Below are 22688 nucleotides of genomic sequence, written 5' to 3' on the forward strand. Positions count from 1 at the left end.
TTGTTCATTTTCATACAGGAGCAGCTGTGCATCTTCCCAGAGAAAGGAAAGGAGAAGGATGCTCCTTTTAACATGAAAGGGATGCAGATTCTGATTTTTATTCTCTGTGTGTTGCTGTTAGTGGCTGTGCAATTAGAGATGCACATGGAGCTGGCTGTCCAATTAGATTTATTTTACAATTAATTGTAATTATTTGGCTCAAAGAAGGTCCCTGGGATAACACGCTGTCATGTTCCAATACTTCCACTGCTGCAGCTCATTCCCTTCTCAACTTCCCAAAATTCCTGTGTGTGCTTTTCATGAAAGCTCACAGGGAAAAACTGCAGAGTGCAAAGCTCATGATCCAACTTCCACTGGCAGGTCTGGGACCACGAGCCAGATTTATGAGCTGCTGTTTGCTGGGAAGCCAAAAAAAAGTCATTTCAAGAAGAAAGAGCTCGCTCTTTTGAGAGTTTTGATACTGATAACCCAAATTTTTAGGTTTTTTTTGCAGTGGAATGGGCAATTCCCAAAGGTGTCCTCATGGAATCACAGAATCATTAAGGCTGGAGAGATCAAAGGGGATCAAACCATTAATCCATGATCCACACCCAGCACATCCACATGTTCTAAAACCACCTCAGGGATGGGGACTCCAGCCCTGCCCTGGGCACTTCCAGTGCCTGTCCACCCTTTCCATGGAGAAATCCCTCCTGATGTCCCTCCCCTGGCACAGCTTGAGGCCGTTCCCTCTCCTCCTGTCCCTGTTCCCTGGGAGCAGAGCCCGACCCCCCTGGCTGTCCCCTCCTGTCAGGAGTTGTGCAGAGCCACAGGGGCCCCCCTGAGCCTCCTTTTCTGCAGGCTGAGCCCCTTTCCCAGCTCCCTCAGCCCCTCCTGGTGCTCCAGCCCCTTCCCCAGCCCCATTCCCATCCCTGGACACTCTCCAGCCCCTCAGGGTCTCTCTTGCCACAAGGGTCCCCAAACTGAACCTGGCATTGGAGGTGCCCCAGCATGTGCCACGTGTGATGTCCTGACAGATGTCACTGTTCTTTCTCAATTCTCTCTCAAGCTGCAGCTGGATCAACCTGGCTGTTTTCACCTGGCAAATCCTGTCTTGGTATTCAAGGCCTGAAAATTCCAATGGAATTCTGCCCAGTCCCAGATGCCAGAGCTGGAACACCCCAGGGTGACAATGGATGGCAGCAGGAGTGTCCCCAGCAGGGATTCAGCACCACCAGGACATCTGCACACTGTTATTTGTCAACTCTGAGCTTCATCCTCTGTGCCTCTTCTTCCTCTCCAAATACCCCTTGGCTGCTTTAGTGGCAATTTTAACAGCAGAGAGGTTGTTCTGATGAAATGGGGACACCTTCCTCACACTGCCTGTACCAAACCCACTCTGCTAATATCAGAGAAAACACAGAGATGCCATTTGGGACCAATGCTGAGAAAGAGAACACACAAAAAGGGCAGGCAGCAGCTCCTAACTCCATCCAAAAGGTGCAGTGATCCTTCCTGGAGCTCAGGGATGAGGGATTCAAATCACTTGTGGGTAGCAAAAACTTCCCAGCCTGGCAAACACCAACAGCTCAGGAATGATGTGTGCAGCCAGTGAGCCTGGGGACAGGTCCCACCCTCCTGTCTGACATAACTCAGAGCCCTGGGACTCAGCAGGAGTTTGGCAGGGCCAGCTGCAGATCCCTGGAGCAGAGAGAGCCTGAGGAGCACAGCAGCTTGTTCTGAACTGGTTTCCATCTCCTGGGTCTGTTTTGGGAATCACAGGGAAGCTGCCACTGCACCAGGCAGGGCAGAGCTGCACTAGGAACTGACTGGGGAAGCCTGGCCTTATTTTGGCAAACATCTTCATTTTCCCTGCCTGCCTCACTGTCCCAGTGGAGCACCCAGAGCTGTGTCAGGGCAGGTAGGAGCTCCTTGTTACCCCTGGAAGAGCCAAAGGAGAGCCTGGAACAGCTACACAAGAGCCCAAGAACCATTCACAGGCTGCAGCTCCCCAAAACCAGATTTCAATAAAGAATCAAAACCCCAAAACTTCTAAAGTTTGAAAGCCCAGATCTCCCTCAGCTAATTCCTGCACTTCCGATTTCCCTGGAAAAGGCACATTGCCAGTCCCCTGATCCCTGCTGAGAAGTCTGGCAGCAAACAGACTGGGAGCTTGGGGTGGATTTGAGAGGGGCTGTCACATCTCATCTGTGAGACAGGAGATGGAAAAGTCAGGAGGGGGATCAGGAGCACCCCTGAGGTCTCCTCCCCTTGCCAGGACATCGGAGCCGTGCAGCACCAGGCCATGGCATGGGAGGAAATCCCACAACTTCCATGCTGGAGCCACAGAAATGCACAGCAGAGAGGCAGAGAGGAGCAGCAGAGTGCTGGAAATCCAAGGGCTGTGGTCCCAGGGGATTATTGGAAATACCTCCTTTCTGCTCACCAAGTGAGGCAGAGCTTATCTCTCCACACTTTGCTCTTTGGCTGACAGCCCGGCTGCTTTAATTACCAGAGGCTTTCTCAGTGCAAATCCTCTGTATTGTTGTGCAATCACTTCTTCAGCAGGTTCCTCCTGGAGATCTGTCAGACAGGATTTCCACCCCAGCAGGAAAACAAAACACCTGACAGAGCAGGTGCCATTATTTGTACATTTGTTCCCATTGGTGCATCTCATTCTTTGGAATACATCACACCCAAGGATGCTCCGAGATGTTTCCAGCATTTCAAAGCTGCTCTGACCCATCCCACAAGAGCTTCAGTGCAAAAATTTGTATCTGAGGGCATCCAAATGAACATCACAGCCCAACAAAGGGAGGAGGGAATTGGAGTCAGGCTGTAACTCACTGAGCAGCTACTAAAAACCTGGAATATAGACTCTGATACAGAAGCAGAGCCAAGAAGCCATCAAGTTTGCAGGGAGGTTATTGTTTTGATGGGAAGAAGACAGTGGATTTATTCATGTTTATGTGCCTGGGAGCAGCAACCATAAAGCACTCAGGCACATAAACTCACTTTTGGCTTCCAGGTGGATTCCAGACCAGGAGCCTTCCAGGGACTTCTGAGATGAGAAGGCTGAGATCTCACTGGGGAAGCTCTGGGTGAAATGAGAACAGCTTTGCTGCCAGCATGCCTGCCCTCAAATCCATCGTGGAGGGACGAGAGCTCCTTTATGGAACTGTCCCAGCACCCACACCACAAACCCCAAATGGGAATTTTGGCCCTTGTTCCTGCTGTTCCAGGAGCACAACTCATGGAGAACTGCAATTTCCATCAGCTCCAACAGCACAGGACAGGGCTGGGATGTCCCCCTGAATGTGGCCAAATAAAGGGAGAGGCATTTTCCACAAACACACAATTTTCCCTCCAGGTGGCAGAGCCAGTCTGGATACCAGGTCTAGACAGGTTTCTACAGAATTTCCCTTTGCTCATAAACTTCAGTTTCTGGATCCTAATTGCTGGAATCCTTGACTAAATCCTGCTTTACCCGGTCCATGTCTCACACCAGCTCATCACTCTTCTACCCAGAAGAGCAGAGAACTCAAGCCATGGGCAATGTCGTGCCCTTCAAAGCTTGATTTATCCCAAGGCTTTTAATACTTGCTCCAACAAAATCCAGGAGGAAAAAATGCTTCCATCAATAATTAGTGCCAAACACATGGCTGGGATGAATCCAGACTCCCACAAACCAGTATGAGTTGGGAATTAAGGACCAGCATGTGTTAGAAATTACAGAGATCACACAAATGAGTCACAATTCAAAACAATTCCTTTTATAAATTTCTGATAAAATCAACCGAATTAATACCAGTGGTTTGAAAGCAATTTGTGTTATCACCTGCACTGAGAGCAAGAGGAAAATGAGCCCTAGTGGAAAGAATTATTCAGTTTATGGCTGCCCTGAAGCTTTTTCTATTCCCTCTCAGGTCTCTCCTGTCACAGGCCAAGAAGTGGCAGTCCCTTATCACAGAGATAAGCCAGGCTCCCACAAGCCAGGCTCTGGGCAGCTCAGAGATCAAAGCCATGACCAGGCTGGAAATGGAACTTCCCTGCCCCAAATGCTTTCAATGTGAAGAACAAAACCCATCTCTCTTCCCTCCATGAAGCTCAAACCCCTCAGAGTTCAGTTCAAATGAGCATTCAGGAAGCTGAAGACTTTGCTGAACTGTTTGGATGTGAAAGTGTTATCTGGGAAGATAAAAGCTTCAGATTTCCCATCTTTCTGCTGTTAGAAAATCTGGGAATACAGATTTTCTAAAAATCTGAAAACAGGATTTCTGTGAATTTATATGGAAACATACAATGGATATTTCAGTGACCAGGTGTGGCTTTCTCTGTGCCTCAGTTTCCCTCTAGTGCCCTTAGCTCCTTGCTGATGCTGAAATTTGGCCAATTTCAGGGGAAGGAAAAAAAATCCTCACTTTTTTTTACAGGACTTACACAGATTTTCATGAATTAACTAAAAGCTTTAAATAAATGGAAGTGTCTGATTTTCTCATAGGCTCTAAGATGACATCCCCTCACTGTCATCAGAAAAAGCTCCATCCTCCCTGGGGGCTTGCAGGGAAACAACTGATTCCAGGGATTCTGGAGACAAGGGGAAAACAAACTGCAGCCCTTGGTTCTGAATCCAGCTGCTCCATCACCTGCTCTCAATGGTTTTTCACAGGAGATGAAACTTCTCCAGAAGTCCAGGAAAATCCAGGTGCTGCTTTTTGGAGAGGGGAGCACTCCATATGCCCAGGAGGGCAGGGAGACCCATCAGGTTTTATCACCAACCACAGTTTGACTTCATGAAAATGGGAAAAAAAGCATCCATGGGTTTGATAAGAGAGCAGCATCTGCTTCCTCACCAGGCACAGGTGAGGGAAGGGGAAGGAACTGTGGGCAAAAGGGGCAGGAGAGTGTCCCAAAACCCTGGGAGTAAATCACCCCCTTCTCCTTGAGAGCTGCAATGTCTTTGCTGATCGATCCACAGAGCCTGGGGAGGCAGCTGGGAGCTCCATCAGACACTCAGCAACAAGCAGTGATTAAAACCTGTCTCCTGCTCCCCTAACCTCATATCCAAGAGGCACCTTCCTCTTTGTAACCTCCTCGTGTCCCTCACAGCTGCCTCTTTGGTGTCCCAATGCCCCACGAGGTCCCTCCTGTTCCAGCAAACACAGATTTTCTTTTTTCCTCTCTATTTATTACCCCAAATTCCTGACCTCAGCGAGTCCTGCTCCTGTGCCAGGGGATCCATCCGTGTCCTGTGGCACAACATCAACTTATGGCCACTCTGGGAGACAAGGCTGTCTTCACAAATAAGGCAGCCTGTGCAGAATGCACAATCAAATGGCTCTGCACAGCAGAACTGCTCCACCAGGACAGATAAAAGCCTGGGAAGAAAGGAAATGCAGATATCCAGGCTCTGGGACTTTATGGGAAGTGGATGTCAACACTCAGTTCCATCATCACAAAGTCACAGAGGATGAAAAGTAGGTGAAAACAAAAGGAAAAAAAGAGAGAAAATGCACCCATACACTCCATTCCCCCCACGCTTGTCCCAGTGGAATAATTTGGGGACATTTGGTATTCTGCTGGTATTTCAACAAGTCACATTTGGTATTCTGTTGGTAGGAGAGCTGGAGCTCCAGGAAGGTTTTATCTGTGGAAAAGCCATCACAAACCAGCACATGGCACAATCTGGGGACATTTGGCATTCTGTTGGTATTTCAACAGGTCACAATTCAAACCCTAAAAGTAGCAGCAATGCAGCCCTGGAAAATCAGTGTGGGTTTTGCTGCTGCCCTGCCCCTGCTGCCAAGGCCTGCCGTGCTGCTTTTGTCCCCCAGCAGCTGTGACAGAGCTGCTGCAAACAGGGAGAGTTTGAGGTGCACAGGCAGCTTTTGTGGTGATGGTTAATGGCTTCAGCACAGGGACTGGCCCCTGTGACACCTTCACAGGTGACAAAACCCACCCAATTACATCCCCAGCACCATGCAAGGACACTTCCCTCCCTTGATTCTCCATTCCAGTGCCCCAACCACACTTCCTTCGGGTCACCCACCCCATCAGCTGCATCCCGAGCCAAGGGGATTCGGAGAGCTGGGTTTTATCTGTGGAAAAGCCACCACAAACCAGCACATGGCACGGGGGAGAATGAAGGGATGGCTCTAGGCAGTAGCAGAGAGGACTGGGAGGGTGCTGGAGTTAATATTCCAAGCGCACATTCCCAGGAGTCGGCACTGCTTGTTCATTATCATCCCGCGGTCACACATCGCTGCACCTTTGCTCGGGCTCTGCAGTGACAAGAATCTGGATTTTAGGATTCCCAGGTAAACTAAGCAGCAAATTTGTTCCTTCCTCTGCTGCTACACAACAGAAAAAACCACATATGGAGATGGTGAAACTCACAGGGATTTCAGAACTCGGTTGCCTCCCCGGCAGTGCCGGCTCCGCGGGCAGCAGGTGGTGCTGCAAACCTGACAGCAGCACCCAGCACTTCTGTGGAACATCTCCCTGCCCTCTGAAACTGCTCCCGTGGAGAAACTGAGCCCACAAACCTGGGATGCACTGCTGGTAATGCTGGTGCACTGAATACAGGCTGTTCATCCCAGGGATGGGGCAAATCTCCTGTGGGAAGTGACTCAGTGCTAAGAAACAGGGATTTTCTCAGCTGCTTTTGTGTGAATTGTTCCTCCTGGAAGTAAACCTGGAGCTCCCCACTCCCAAATGTAATCCAGGACCTCAAAGCAAAGTTGGGTTTTTCCTGATTTGGAACACAAGAGCTGTGAGTCCAAGTAAGGCAGGGAAAAGCAGGATAAAGCTGGGACTCACCAAAGAGTTCCTGCAGGTGAGCTGGCCCAGAAAAGCCCAAGTCACATCAGCAAGGAAGAGTTTGGTAAATGCTGAACTACCAAGCTGAACCAGGCCCTGAGCTGGATTTTAGGCAAAGCTCCCAGGAAGGGAAAGGATTGACTGAAATGATGGTGTTGATCAGCATGGAGGTTTTATTCTCTTTTTAACTCCTGGTCAGTGTGATGATCTCACTCTGGATCACACACAGCACTGCAGCTCATCTCCAGCTCCTGGTTAGTTTGGAAGGTTGATGCTGCTCTTATCAGAAAACCAAGCCTGAGGATCCAGCTGCTTGCTGAAGGACAAGCAGAGAAGCTCATTGTGCCACCATGGCCACCAGCCTGTCCAGGTTCTGTCCTCCTCCTCCTCCTCAGAAGCATCACCCACAGACTCTGCCGTGCTCCTTAAAAGGGAGATATGAAAAACCCTTTGAGTGCTTCTGCTGGAAAGGACTCAGGCATCTGAGCTTCAGAGCCAGCACATTCACAGAGCCCAAAGAGAAGGGAAAGTCAGGACAGCATTCCCTGGCCAGCCTGCTCCTGATTAACAAATGCCACGCGCAGCCAAACAGGTCTGCAAGCCCAGCAGCTTCCAGATGAGCCCTTTTCCACAGCTGATTCCTTTTCAAACAAGCAGCTGTGAATGGAATGAGCCCTCTCAGCCAGCCACCAGGCCAGCAGCAAAGGATGTTACACCACTGGAAGTGGCTGCAGGGATCAAAGGCGGCGACTTATTCTGGAACAAAGCTGGAGGAAGGGATTAGTCACTGCTGGCAGGCACAGGAGCTGGCACTGAACCCAGCCTAAGTGCTCAGAGATGCCTCCAGCACTCCCAGCCCACCTCAGCCCCCAGCAGGAGGAGAAACCAAACTGCTGCAGGGCTTTTCCAGCCACTGAGGGCCCTCACAAACCCAGCAGAGGGAGAGGAGCTGCAAGATCTGGCTGTCACATCTTGGAATGTGAGCAGAGGTTGTGAAAATACTGCTTTGGGCTAAATAAGGTTTAGCCCCAAATCACAAAATCCCAGAATGGTTTGGGTGGGAAAAGACCTTAAAGCTCACCCGGTCAATCACACCAAAAAAATTAAATCACTAATGTGCTGGATATTTTTATATTATATTTATACAGCAGGTGGGGTTTTATCCCACACAGTTTACTGCAAAGCAAGCTGGAAATTCAAATCCCAGAATGGTTTGGGTGGGAAAGGACCTTAAAATTCATTGCATTCCACCCCCTGCCATGGGCAGGGACACCTTCCACTAGCCCAGGCTGCTCCAAGCCCCCTCCAGCCTGGCCTGGAATGTTTCCAGGGATCCAGGGGCAGCCACAGATCCTCTGGACAACACAGAACTTCAGCAGTGGCTGTGGCGTGGCTGCTGGAGCTGGAACTGTCACACTCCTGTCCTGGGGAGGTCTCCTAAGGCAGTGCTAGAGATACAGACACTTGGGGAAAAGTCAGGTTTTGAGCTTGCACAAACAAGATTTCTCACTCACAGCCTTTGGGTTTTGCTGCAATCCCAAATAATGGGAGATGGGAAGAGTTTTTACAGCTTTAAATGTGAGGGTAAAGTGCCAGCATCTGTTCCAGGGGCAGACCTGAGTGACTACAAACTACTTCACATTACACTGGATTTCCACCTACTCACTTCAGGCTGGGGACAGGGACAGAATATTTGATCAGACTCCTGTGCAGCTTAGGAATTTTACTGATGTTTTAGTAAATTATGCCATCTATATTTAAGTCAAAGTATTTTTTTAAAAAAATCAAATATATTCTGTAGCCCTGTTTATCTCGTTATCCATGAAAGATTCAAAGTTTCAATGCAGCTTTGAGCTTGGCTCTTGATTAATTCCCAGCCCACCAGGGAAAAGAATTCTGCTTGGGAGGACAAGCCCCAAATCACAGCCAAGCAGAGCAGTTTGCAAACGCTGTTTCAAGGAGCACATCAATAAATAAGGTCAACACATGGAGGAAGGAGAACTCCAGCTCTCCTTTGGGGAATTCTGCTAGCCCAGAGCCACACATCTCTTGCTACCAGCAGGCCCTGCTGGGGTTCAGGGCTCTGTTTTGTTTCCAAAGGCTCTTTAACGTGCTACAGACAGTGCTTTGTCTCATTAGCTTGTAATTTGCATTAAATGATAAAATGGTTTGGGTTGGAAGGGACCTGAAAGCCCATCTCATCCCACCCCTGCCATGGGCAGGGACACCTTCCACCATCCCAGGTTGCTCCAAGCCCTGTCCAACCCAGCCTTGGACACTTCCAGGGATCCAAGGGCAGCCACAGCTTCTCTGGGAATTCTATTCCAGACTCTCCCCACCCTCACAGGGAACAATTCCTTCCCAATATCCCATCTATCCCTGCCCTCTGGCAGTGTGCAGCCATTCCCTGTGTCCTGTCCCCCCATCCCCTGTCCCAAGTCTCTCTCCAGCTCTCCTGGAGCCCCTTTAGGCTCTGAGGTCTCCCTGGAGCCTTCCCTTCTCCAGCTGAACCTCCCCAGCTCTCCCAGCCTGGATCCAGAGCAGCTCCATGGCCTCCTCTGGACTCAGTTCCACATCTTTCTGAGGCTGGGTTTTCTTCAGTGACCTTCTGGCTCCAGGTGCTTTGATCCTGGATCATGCTGGCACACATGTGCTGCTGCTGTGCTGCTCCTCAGAGCCAGGTGGTGCCTGGACCCACTTCAATCACAGCCCAAATCCACCTTCATCCCCTTCTCTTCTCTCCCTCAAGTTTCCCCACAAAGCTCTGTGCTTTGGGACCTGAACACAGAGCAATTCCTTGCATCCCAAAGTCACTGGGAACGTATTTGTTACACAGAGATGCAGCAGCACTGGCAGATCTGAGAGAATTGGATATTCCCCATCAAAAGAGCTTTTTTCCCTCATAAGGAAATCAGAATCACAGCTCCTCACTTTCTTCTGACACTGGCACACACTGGCTGGTGTCTCCTGCCACTCCCACATCCCCAGCTGCCTCTTCTTCTGGCCAGCACATCCCACAGCTCAGCCAGCAAGGCTCAAACAGAGCCTCACCTCTGCTCCCAGTGCTCTTGCCACCCTTTTCCAGAGCAGACTTTGGGATTTCTCACTGTCTGATGAAGCCCAGGGAAGTTTTCCATCATTGCCACACCAAACCATCCTTGTAGAGGAATGGTACAAACTCCCAACAGGGAAGTTTTCCATCCTTGGTACAAACTCCCAACAGGGAAGTTTTCCATCATTGCCACACCAAACCATCCTTGTAGAGGAATGGTACAAACTCCCAACAGGGAAGTTTTCCATCCTTGGCACAAACTCCCAACAGGGAAGTTTTCTATCATTGCCACACCAAACCATCCTTGTAGAGGAATGGTACAAACTCCCAACAGGGAAGTTTTCCATCCTTGGCACAAACTCCCAACAGGGAAGTTTTCCATCACTGCCACACCAAACCATCCTTGTAGAGGAATGGTACAAACTTCCAACAGGATTAAACACCCAGTCTGGAGATGGGCTTAGCAACAGAGGGATGGATGCCTGGAAGCTGCTCAGGGTTAACCCTCCTGTGAGAAATCCCAGATTTGGGCTCTTTTAAAAACTGAGATTTAGAAAAACGGGAAGAAAGCAGAGTTATTATGAGACCAACACACACCTTCAGAAAGGACCTGCAGAATCTCCCTGTGACCCAGCCACTCCACAGTGTCACCATCCACCTCCCCAACTCAGGCCCACAACAATTCCCTCCTCTGGAACCGCACACGCTCCCAAATGTTGGTCCCCAACGTTCCCCACAGCGCGTGGCTCGAAGGTGACACAAAGCAACTCCTGTGTGTGTCAAGTCCCCAAAAAACCAGCAGGGCTCCAACACAACAGATGTGCAGATGAGAGCCAGGTACAAAAAGCCATTATCTTCCATCAACACAAATGCATTTTTCTTTCACAAATAACACCCATTAGCAGCTCCAAGGAGAACAATCCCTGCTCCGAAGGAGGACGCGGTTTTTTCGGCAGACACAATGCAAAGATTTTGTAGAATTCGCAGGTTCAAAAGCACTAATGTGAAAGATTATTTCGCAATTAACCAAGCAATTTTCTCTCCTCATTGTTCCCGGACCATAAGGGTTTTTAAATGTGAGCAGAAGGATTTATTCATCACAATAATAATAAAAGGAAACATTAAATCAATGAATCTCTTTGCATGCAGCATAAAGCTCACATTGCTATTAAGCTCAGTAGCATCCTGTCACATAAACCACACGCAGTTTGTGTATTTAAGCACCATCTCCCTCTTTTATTTTTCCCTTCCCTAATTTGTAAGGCATTATCCTTCCATTTGTCCTCTAAACACAACCAGATTCAGAGCACTCAGTTCTTGTTAGCAGCTCCCTGCCTTTGCTCTCTTTATGAGGGGAGATTTATATTTAATTCTGATTTTTAACAACGGCCAGTGAAGGAGATTATGCTGGGATGACAAGGAAGACCTAAAATAAATAAAAATTTGGAGTAGAATTCACTCCTTACAAGTCAATGTCCAAGTGAGTACATTTTTCATGGGTCTGAAAATGAATGTTGGCTTTTGAAGGTGTCACTTCTTCAGTTTGGCTGAGGAAAAAAAAATAATCAACTCAAATATATGCAAAAGTCAGCTACAACCTTGGGAGCATGGAAGCTCTCACAGTCATGTCAGCCTTGGCTTGTAATTTCTTCTCTGCCAACCCTTGTAACATAATGTGAGAATTGAGTTTTGAGGTCTTTGCAGTCGACACTAATTCAGTGGGTCCCTCTTTTGTTTTAATAAAAAATTCATCTGGCAAAGTGCAGAAACAGTTACTACTTAGGAATTTATAAGGTGTCAACTGTCCTCACAGGGAGGCACTTAAAAGAGCCTAAGCAAAGATTTCCAACGAGCAACAATCTTTAGCTTTCAGCATCAAAATTCACATTAGGCTCCTCAAAAGCAATTCTCATTCACTGAGTGCTAAATACCTGGCACCTCTTGTTTTTCCCCACTGATAAAAATACCCAAAAGAGGTACAGACACCTTCAGCCATCCCCCAGGACTGAAGCTGAGCTGACACAGACGACTCTAACATGCAAACCCCACCATGAACAAGCCCACTGTAGCTACATCTGTCTTACCATGATTGGGACGCCAATGTCCGGCCACAAGAGATCCTCGGAGGGAAGCTTGGGAGAGTTCCACACCACCACAACTTTGTTTAAGTAGGGGAGACCATTGAGCCTTTCTAGGGAGTTCATCAACACTTCCTCCCGCTCGTAAGTCAACATCACCACCGTGAACTGCTCCCGCGGGACGTTGCCACCCAAAGCAGCCTGGAACTCCTTCCCAGAGCCACCTGCTCCTCCACCAATTGGTCGAAATCCAGTCCCAGACCCCAAAAATTTTGCTTCTGATGGTAAAACGGGGTCAAAGGGAGTGTAGGGGAAGAGGTGGAAAGGCCCTGGGGCAGAATTCCAATTCCTGTAGATATCCATCGCGGTGAGGGTGAAATTGCGGAGATATTTGGGAGAGGCGTAGGGTGGCTCTGTTTCCACGGGCCCCAAGTCCAGGTCACCATTGTCTGCCATATTGGGGTCTGTACCAGCAGCTTTGCCAGACCGGTGGGGGATCTCCACGGCGGGTTCTTCTCGGATAGGAGCAGCTGGGATTTGGATTCGAGTCCTTATGATGGCTAAGACTGTGCTGAAGACGTTGTCGGAGGTGGAGAAGTAGGTCTCCCACAAGAAGCGGCCCTGCCTCCTCATGGCAAGGAGATCGTTGTCAGAAATGCTTCTCAGAAGAAAGTGCACTTCTGTGATACGTGGCTTTGGTATGATTAAGGCTGCCTCGTTCCACCGGATCACGTCGTTGTAGGGTAGCTGAACTTGCTCTCCGAGAACCACCGGGATGGCCCCGACTTCCAGAGCCTCAAACAGTCTCATGGTACACCCGGCGGAGATCACTAAATGGGTGTCCCCGGGGGTGATGATCAGTGCAAAAGTAGAAAGCTTCAGTAGCTCTAGTCTGTCTTCCCTTTCTCCACACAGAGCCCACTCAGTGGGCAGACTCGCCTTAGGCTGGTTCTTACACGTGAACTCCACCAGAACAAAGTCCAGCTTGCTGTCCTGAACAGCCTTCAAGGTGGTGATGATCCGGTCGTCGTAGTCGGCCGGGGCGTTGCCTTCGATCTCCTCTTCGAAAGAGCGAACCTCCTGCAAGCTGGAGCGGAGGGACTCGATCTTCTCCCCCTGGAAACTGAACAGGTACTTACGCTTGACCGGCACCTGGGGCGGGATCTCCAGGAAGTTGGGCTCGGACATGGCGTGGACCAGAGGTGACACCACGATGTCAAAGCCCGGTCGATACTGGGCGTCGTAAAAGGTGGACTGGGCGATCATGGCGCGCCCCGTGCTGATGTTGTAAATGAAGTTCTGAGTTTCCGACTTCCTCGATAGATTGATGATGAGATGGTTGTGTCCATCAGTCCTCCAATATGGCAAAGAGTGCAACTGTTGCTCTAGTTCAGTAGGTTTTGGCATAACGGGCTCTTGCATTTCCCCCACTAAAATTATATACACACAAGCAATATTTGCATTTTCAGTGACATAAACATTAGTTCTGACAGTCGCCTCAAAGGCCTGTTTAATTAAAGGGTCTAAGGAACTACCAAAAGGGTAATCGTCACTGTTGTAGACATAGACTGGAAAGCCAGACGTCAGCGGGCAGCGTGAGTAGTCAAAGCAGTTGTGCAGCCTGCAGTTCCTGTTGGATTTTGGCAGGGGGAAAGTCGCATCGTCCTTATCTGGCAGCAGCCGGATGGGCAAGGAGAGCTTGGGCTGGTTCTGAGCCATCAGCTCTTTGTAGGAATGCTCAGTCTGACTGATGACGTTCTTCAGCTGCAGCAGGTCCTGCTTGGCATTTTCAATGCTCTTCTTGCAGGCCTCGATCTTCAAGTTGAGCTTGGCGATCTCGCTGTTGAGCTCCTGCCGCTTGGCCTCGAGCTGGAGCAGCTCCTCGCTGACCGACTCGCGGATGCGGCACAGGTCCTGCACGTGCTTCACCTCGCACAGCTCGTTGCCGGTGCGGGGGCCAAAGATGCGCTTGCCGGCATCGTCCGCGTCGTCGATGGTGGTCAGGTAGTAGTGGGCGATGAGGGGGAAGAAAACAAGGATGACGAAGAGGGTGAAGCTAAGCCAGGTGAGCCGGATCCGACTGGACCACCTCAACACCCACGGCTGGCCTCCGTTCCCCACTCCCCCATTGCGCAACATCGTATAGCCAGTCATGAGTTCCAAAGTCGCCACGCGCGCAATCACGTTGGATCAGTAGCCATAACCAAAAGAGTTTTTACAGCGAACCTCTCAAAGGGAAATGTTATTGTGCCTGCTCAACAAGAAGCCAATGGAAGGGGAATTTCATCTTCTTGCCGTGCCGGCGGCTCTTCCACAGTCGCTTTGCTGCAGGCGCAACTTCTGACCCCGTTAGACTCGATCATTGACCTTCTCGCCCACCCCCAGCCCACCCTTGGTCCGCGGGCAACCTTTGCTGGAAGTGTCACAGCGTTGTCATGGTGATTCAGAGTCACAACCGGCAGAAGAAAAACGCAGTGGGACCGAGCCAAACTCTACCGCGGCTGCCGACATCCTGCATTACCATCCAATGAATATGCAGAGGCAGCAGCCGTCGTGCAGACGGAGCCAGAAGGGACTGGTAGCACTGTCAGTCTCTGTCATCGCTGCTGGGAGGGTGAAGCTCTGCCATTCCTACAAGAGAACAACCACATGGTCAGGCAACACAACCAAAACGACCCACTAGTGACCTAAGACATGGTTAGATTTAAAAGCAATTGTCCTCTCTCAAAAGAACAACCTCTGGGCTGTCACCTGAGAAGGTGGCGGGATCCATGACATGTGGACACACAGCTTGCTCCAGGCGCTCTGCTCCTCATTAGGGTTGTGTAGGGTTGCTCCAGACCACACAACCTCCTCAGCTCTGGACCTGGATCCCTGTTTTTCCCACCTCTCCTCACATCCAAACCAGAGGCGCTGACGTACACCTGCTCTCCCTGCCCGCCCTGCTGTGATCCCGGGATGCAGCAGTGCTGGGAATTTGCACTGCATAACTGAGTGTAATCGCCATTGTTCTGCTCTGGTGACTAGAGCTGATGAGGAATTTTTAGATGAAGTGTTTTGCTTTCATTTCCTGCTGGAAAATTTTGATTCATTGCATGAGGAAGTTTAAAGGGAACGTACTTGTGTTGGTTACGATTTAAATGGCTGGCTGTGTATGAGGGAATTTCTGGTCAACACTAGAAAAGTTTACACCGTACATCAAAGCAAAGATGCTGAAGTTAGGATCTGTTGGGAGCCTCTTGGGAGAAATTGTTCCTTGTGAGGGTGGAACAGGGTGCCCAGAGAAGCTGTGGTTGCCCACAGATCCCTAGAAGTGTCCAAGGCCAGGCTGGACAGGGTTTGGGGCAACCTGGGATAGTGGAAGGTGTCCTTGCCCATGGCAGGTGGAACTGGGTGAGTTTTAAGGTCCCTCCCCACCCAATCCATTCTGTGATTCTATGGAATTCAGCTCTGACTCAGCTCTAGGCCAAGAGATTTAAATCTAGGCCACATCAATATGCTGTCACTAGAAAATCTCCCCTTTTGTTGGCATCCTCCAAGGTATTGAAGCTTCTGGGATATTCTTTCATACACTGGACTTCCCACAGCACTGATGAATATAGAGCTGGGCTTAGCACCAGCTCCTGCACAGCCTCAAGAGGAGCTCATTCATTTCCGTTTCAATTTTTAATTAGAAGAAAGTCATCCATGCTGGTGACGGTCATTTTTCACTAAATCTATTTAATGCCCTTCTCATCTACTCATCAAGAATTCCCAGAAAGAAGGTGAGGATGCAAATCTCAGCTGAAAGAGAGATCTGGAAATGGGCCAAGGCAAAAAAGTTCACCTTAAAGCAGCAAAGAGAAGTCAGGAGGAATTTTCAGCCTTGTACTCAACACACGTCAGAGAAAATAAAGGGGAAATTTGATTTTAACCATGAAAAATCATCATGAAGAGGGGAAATATGTGGGGTAATAAAGCACAATCCCCAGGGCTATTGATACACAGCCATTTGTTGTCACTTACTTAACACCCCATGATTAAATGGGATTTCCATCCCCTCCCACCAACGTGACCCACAACCCAGTTGCACAGCAGAATGAAGGCCTAAAACTAAGGCAGATTTTAAATTCATGACATTGGCAAACAGCAGTGGCGTAAATCTCAGAAAGCCAGGAGGATAAAGCGGCTAAAAAGTCAGCAAAAGGCTAAATCAGCTTTCTTGGATCTTGGCAGCACATGGCTGTGGGCAGATGGGAGGCTCCAGCCTCTGGGACTGCTCTGCCCAGCAGCAGGATTTTAGCAACCAAAGGCAAAAAACTAATAATAATATTAATTTTTTTTTAAGTTTTAATTTTATTTTTCATTCTTTCTTTCCCCCCCTTTTCAGGCCCTCTGCAGGAAGCAAAGCTCATGCTGGGTGTGTGTGTGCCAGTCCCTGCTATTTCAGGTCTCACGGGGGCTGCAAAGATCCTCCAGTTGCCACCAGTTTTCTGCAAACAGCTGGCCAGGAGATGAGCTGCCCTAATAATGCTTTTCCTGAGAGAAATGCCAAAGCACACACTCACTTGAACACCACCAGAATCTAAAAATCAGCTTAACTTCAAGGGGAAAACAAGCTTTGCTGGGTTTTTTTATTTGGGGTGCCATGGGGTAAGTGGGGTCAAACGCTGCAGGGTGTTGAGGCAACACAGAAATCATAAATGTGGGCACTGGAGCCCCAAAGGTAAGACTGCATCAAAACCTTATTCCTTTGTGGCTACTTTGGCTTTTTATAAACCATAATTGGTAATGAAATGGCAAACTGGACTCCCTAAAATGGCAACTGGGGTCTCGGAAAAGCCAAATCCATCACCCCATGCCTGATCCTCAGCAGCTGTTCTGCCACAGTGGCTCCTCTGCTCCTTCTCTTCCTTGACACAGAACAAAATTCATCCTCCTCACCTCAAAATATGGGTTGTGAATTAAAAACTTCTGTGTGCTCAGAAGTCTAAGGTTGCCAATGTGACTCCATTGCTCTCCTGGAAAACACCACAAGGGAAAGACCAGAGCAGGCTGAGGACGGATTTAAAATGCACCACACGTGGCTTGGGATTAGCTAAAAGTATGGACTGTCAGTATGAAATATGTGCTGGTGATAAAATGAGCACTTTAAACACACTCCTGGACTCTTCTTCACTATTAAGACTTTATTCCTCATCAACTCAATCGAGCCTGAGGTTGTCACATGTTGCCATTTAGGACTTGTAAAAAAAAGACAAAGTAAAAACCCAATCTGTGATTTTATCAAGAGAAACTTCAGGGCTGTGTTTATCAGCCCTGGGGAAAAAGGCTGCTGATTTCCCTTCATTCCCAAAAAGAAATCTGGGAGGAGGAGAAGCAGGATAGCTGCTGAGCTTTCCAGCCAACTCATCCCTCTCACTCCCAAGTACTGTTTAGTTCTTTAAACTCACCAAACTCCACGCTGAAAACTCTTGTTGGTGTTATAGCACAATGTTGCTGCCTGATGGAGCTGATTACACACACACAGAAAGAGGCAGGAAGAGCTCTTAGGGGATCAGAAGATCAATAATTACCAGAGCCTCTTCCCAAATGCCAACCTGACTGAATTCTCAGGCACCACAGGTCTGCACACTGCAGCTCCTCCTCCCACCAAACTCAGCTGCTCAGAGCACATTGTCAAAGCCTGGGCTGCATTCCCAGCTTTCCTCAGCTCCACAGCAGGCACTCCCTGTGCCAGTGGAGTTATGGGAATTACCTGAGGTTCTCCCTCTTTTTGCATTTCTAGAAATAACCCAGCTGGTCTGATCTGTGAGTGTTTGTGGAGCCATTACTCTGCAAATATTCAAAGACTTGAGCACACCTACTCCTCCCTGCTTACACTTCTGTTACCCATCTTGCTATAAAATCAGGGAAATGCTGCTCCTTTCTCAGCATATTTGTGAACAGAGCCTGGAAAATTTAAACTTAGGGTCCTTCAGAGCTCAGCAGAGCAATGCACAACCATGAGGCAGAACATGACTGCACCGTGGGGAGGAAAATCCACAGGGATCCTCCTGCACCTGCTAAATCAGAGTTCCCAAACTCTCTGTGTGCATCCATATTCATCCTGAGTCCCTTTCCTTAAGAAATGAGGGGTCTACAGTATTATCATCCACAAAGTTCTGCTGCTCTCCACGGAGAACAAACCCACCTCTGCCACGCCAGCTCCCTCCTGGCAAACAGACAAGGACCTCAGGGAGTGTGGAAGTGGCTCCCATGCTTTATCTGGGCTTGGAGAGACACCTTCTATTGCCAAGTCTCTCTTTCATCAGCATTAGGAATGAAATCAAAGAGAGAAAATAAAAATACAGCACATTCTACCCTTCAGAACAGGCCGTAGTGGAAGAAAATGAACTCCAAACAACCCTTCAGCAATGATAGCTTTCTGTCTCCTAATGCTCTCAAAGGGAAGGATTACATCCCAAATCTCCCAATCACTTTGGGAACAGGAGCAGTTGAACAAGGAGAATAAATCTATCAGGTGTGTGCTTTAAGGTACAGTTGGTTGGGAGCAGATCCATCAAAGGAGCAGATGGAAAATTCACTCTGAGATTGCAAGCAGCAGTCTTAGGGATCATCCTGAGGGATTTGTACCATCTCCAGAGCTCACAGGTACAGAGCAATTCCCCCAGGCTCAGATCAATGCTGTTATATGCACAGGTAAAAGGTTCTGTAATCTGGAAATTCCAGGGATAAACTGCAGCCCTGCCTTCAGGGAGTTTTATCCAAAGCAAGGAACATTCTGCACGTTTGCAGCTCCACGCAAAGCCAAACCTGCTCCCGGCCCTGCTCCTCATCCACATGGGCATGTGTGGGGTAAAGGGATCCTGGAAAAATGCTCCAAGAGCCCCTCCATGTGCTCATCCTGAAAAAGTGGGAAACCAGAGGTGCTGAAGAAGGCAGGGGCTTTAGAAGTGACATTTGAGGAATTCTGAGTTTCCCACATCAAGTTCTTGAGGAAGAAGGGCACTCCTGCCACCACAGCACACAAGTGATGCTCTCCTCTCTCCTCCCAGCTGCAGGGAATGATGAAGGGAAAAGCAGGAAGAGCCAACAGATCAACACCTGGCTCCAAGCAGGTGGAATTTTGGGGCTTTGGATCATGGATTGGTTTACACCACACCAGGTCTGGTGGCAACAGACAGGGTTCAGCTGTTTCAAAGGGAGAAAAGGATCATCCTGCAGGAGTTAGGAGGGCTCAGGGAAAGAGCTTTAAATAGGATTTGAAGGAGGATTTGAGACTAACAGATATCCAAAACTCACTGGACAATGCCCACGTTCAGAGACATCCCGAGGTCCCTTCCCACCTAAATGATTGCATGGCTCAGTGTCCAGGCTCCCAAGGGGAAGCAATTCAGAAATGTGAGGGGAAACCTGGAGTTAAGATGTCCTGGGCCTTCCCCCAGCTCCAACACCACCTCTCTCCAGCACCCAGAGGAAATCAGACACCCCCAGGCCCCCATCTCTGTCTCCACAAAGCAAAGGTGACCTCAAACTCTTCAAGGCAGATGAGTGAAGAACTGAGTCTGGCTCTCAGCTTTGTGTTCTCATCTGGGCACTGGGACAAGGGCGTGCTCCAGGAGAGGCTCAGTGTTGAGAAAACACAGAAACCTCTCCCCCAAGTGCTGAGAAAACACAGAAACCTCTCCCCCAGGTGCTCACAGATACCTGAGCTCTGCCCTCTGCCAAAGGCTGTCCCCGCGCCTCGGCCCAGCTCAGCCCAGCGCTTCACAAACACTCCTTTATTCTGATGAAATCCTGGAGACAGGAAAACCACATCCTGGTTTTAGAGAGCAGGTAATGGAGGTGTGGAGAAACAACTTGCCCAAGGTCACTTGAGAGGCTGAGCCAGCTTGGGATTCACTCCACATCTCCTCGTCCTGTCTGCAAGATCATCCATCTTCCCAGCCTGCCTTCTTCCAGTGGATTCCTTCTCCAGTGCCTTTCTGCTTTTTGCATAATGCATAGTGAAATCTACTTTACATATAGAGCTTTTAGCTCTTAAATTTATTATTTAGTGTTGTTTTCTGGTAATAAAGCAGTCACAGTGTTTCATTTATTCTTCCAGGCTGTGCACAAGCACTTCTCTGCTCAAAGGAACATCCGGCATAGGAGCAAATCCTTCTGTGTCCTGTGGGATGGAGTGGCAGAAAATCCTGGATGCAGAATTCACCCCTCTCCTCTCCAAAGCTCAGAGCAAGGGACCAGAGGGCAGAGTTTTCCAAGAAAGCTGGAAAATCCCTAAAACCATCCTGGCTGATGTTGCAGTGCTCACCACATTCCCACTGACAAAGTGCTGGAGATATTTTGGGACGTGGGAAGCAAACCAAGGATGCTCCAGGATGCAGTGGCACAAGCTTTTACTTGCTTCTAAAAGGGATAAATTAGGTGTGGGAGGAAGCAAAGCCTCTCTCTGCTTTTACCTTGAAGTAATTAATGAACAAGAACTCTCCTGAGGTTAAACCACAGCCAAGAGCCGGGCGCTCCCTGTCACATGAAAGAAGCATGAGGAGGAGGTCAACTCCAGGCAGGAAGAGAGGACTGGTTTCCCAAACCCTGACTCCATGAGACAGCTCAAATCCTTGGTATTCTTTGTGGTTTCCAGCCCTAGATTGCTCAGGCACGTTATTTTCCCCAAGGCAAAACCACAAAACTCTCTCACCTCCCCTGAAACACCCTCGTTGCTGCTCCCACAGCTGGAAATAACCACGTGGCAGGTTCAGGCTCCTGCTCTCCGACAGAAGCTTCAGGTCATCATTAAGCACAAATTTAAAAGTTTCATTGTCCTGGGGAAGTGATAAGGAAAAGGAAATACTGCTTGAAAAGCACAGAAACACACAGAGAGTTTAACAGCATCTCACTCAGCAGGGTGGGTCTCTATGGGAAATAATCCATCTGTGTGGGGTTTATGGAAGTTTGCCCCTTTCCTGCATACAGGGAATAAAGTTCTGGAGACTCAGCACCTCCACTGAGAGGCCTCTAACAAACATGAAACCACACAGATGGTTTCTTGTGCACCTCAGGGGGCAAGGAGGCAGCTCAGCACTGAGTCCTCACAACCCAGGGACAGCGGGAAGTTCACATCCAGGGAAAGCCAAGAGAAACCTGGGAGCCTTGGCTGCTACATCTGAGCAAGGTTCAGTGACATTCATCAGTGCCACATGGCCAAATTAACCAGCTCCAAATGTACCTTCCCTCCCTGAAACAGCTCCTTCACCTGCTCCCATGTTATCCCTGCTGCTGTGCCCAGCTCCAGCTGCTCCCTCCTCTCTTAGCTGCATGGGGTCAATGTCAAGATCAGGGTCTTCTGCACTTTCTGGAGATGCTTCATCACCACCTAAATGGGAGCTGTTCTGTTCCAGACAGCCTGATCAATCACATCAGAAAAATTAAATTACCTGAAGTGTTGGATCACCCATATTTATAGAGCAGGTGGGGCTTTATCCCACACAGTTTATTGCAAAGCAAGCTGGAAATTCATCACAGAATGGTTTGGGAGGGAAGGAACCTGAAAGATCATCCCACTCCACCCCCTAGCATGGGCAGGGACACCTTCCACTATCCCAGGTTGATCCAAGCCCTGTCCAGCCTGGCCTTGGACACTGCCAGGGATCCAGGGGCAGCCACAGCTTCTCTGGGAAGCCTCTGACAGGACCTCCCCACCCTCACAGGGAACAATTCCTTCCCAATATCCCATCTATCCCTGCCCTCTGGCAGTGGGAAACCATTTCCCTGTGTCCTGTCCCTCCATCCCTTGTCCCCAGTCCCTCTCCAGCTCTCCTGGAGCCCCTTTAGGCTCTGGCAGGGGCTCTGAGCTCTCCCTGGATCCTTCTCTTCTCCAGCTGAACCCCCCCAGCTCTCCCAGCCTGGCTCCAGAGCAGAGGGGCTCCAGTCCTTGGAGCATCTCTGTGTATCTCCATTTCTCCTTCCTGAGCAAAGCTGAACCAGGGCTTGGAGCAACTGGGGACAGTGGAAGGTGTCCCTGTCCATGGCAGGGTGTGGAACAAGATAAGCTTTAAGGTCCTTCCCATCCAAACCTGGGACAGTGGAAGGTGTCCCTGTCCATGGCAGGGAGTGGAACAAGATGAGCTTTAAGGTCCTTCCCATCCAAACCATTCTGGGATTCTATAACACCTAACCAAGGTCCCTGCAGGACACTCCACTCCACAGGACATGCAGATGCGGACATGGCCAAAAACTTCAAAACACCCCAAGAAGAAAGAACACAGCACATGAGGTTTGTGTGTGTGCCTGATGAAATCATTAACCAGCAGCAGAGTGGATGATAGGAGACAAGCAGCACCACAACCCATGGTAATTAAATTCCTACAAAGCGCTGCCACCGCTTGGATTTGGGATGCTGGATCACGGATCATTCCACACACGCTGTGCTCTGCCTTGTCACTGCTGCTCAGTGCTTCCCTTCCAAGAGATCAGCAAGAAATACAACAAAAAGAAACCTCTTCTCAAGCTGTTCCTGGCTGGAGAAGTCCAACACACTTGGAAAAGGCAGGAGGGGAGATGGCAAACCCCACTCAGACGTGCATCCAGCATGGAAACTGCTCCTACTGAGACAGGAAGGTAGAAAATATCCAGAAGATGCTGCAGGGCAGATGTAGCAATAACAGCAGTTAGGAAGGGCAAAGCGACACTGTTCTGTTTATTGGAAGGCTAAGAGAGAGGTCAGGCAAGGAGGGATCCAAGGAACCTGACCAGAGCTGGAGGTGAAGGAAGGAATT

At 49.2% G+C, this 22688-nt stretch overlaps 1 protein-coding gene across 8 annotated transcripts in view; it reads right to left on the bottom strand.

Moving 5' to 3' along the window:
* Positions 1 to 22688, bottom strand: part of EXTL3 (exostosin like glycosyltransferase 3) — a 147212-nt gene that overhangs the window by 17102 nt on the left and 107422 nt on the right. For 7 of the 8 annotated variants that reach the window (XM_036379655.2, XM_036379653.2, XM_036379651.2 and 4 more), the window contains one exon: positions 11935 to 14559. In XM_036379655.2, the coding sequence (XP_036235548.1) occupies positions 11935 to 14082 (2148 nt within the window). In that variant the 5' untranslated portion in view covers positions 14083 to 14559. Of the gene's footprint in view, positions 1 to 11934; positions 14560 to 20611; positions 20736 to 22688 lie in introns of those variants that run through there. The other variant, XM_036379652.1, reaches the window with a different exon arrangement.

Source organism: Molothrus ater, chromosome 3 (assembly GCF_012460135.2).
Source record: "Molothrus ater isolate BHLD 08-10-18 breed brown headed cowbird chromosome 3, BPBGC_Mater_1.1, whole genome shotgun sequence".
Classification (NCBI taxonomy): domain Eukaryota; kingdom Metazoa; phylum Chordata; class Aves; order Passeriformes; family Icteridae; genus Molothrus; species Molothrus ater.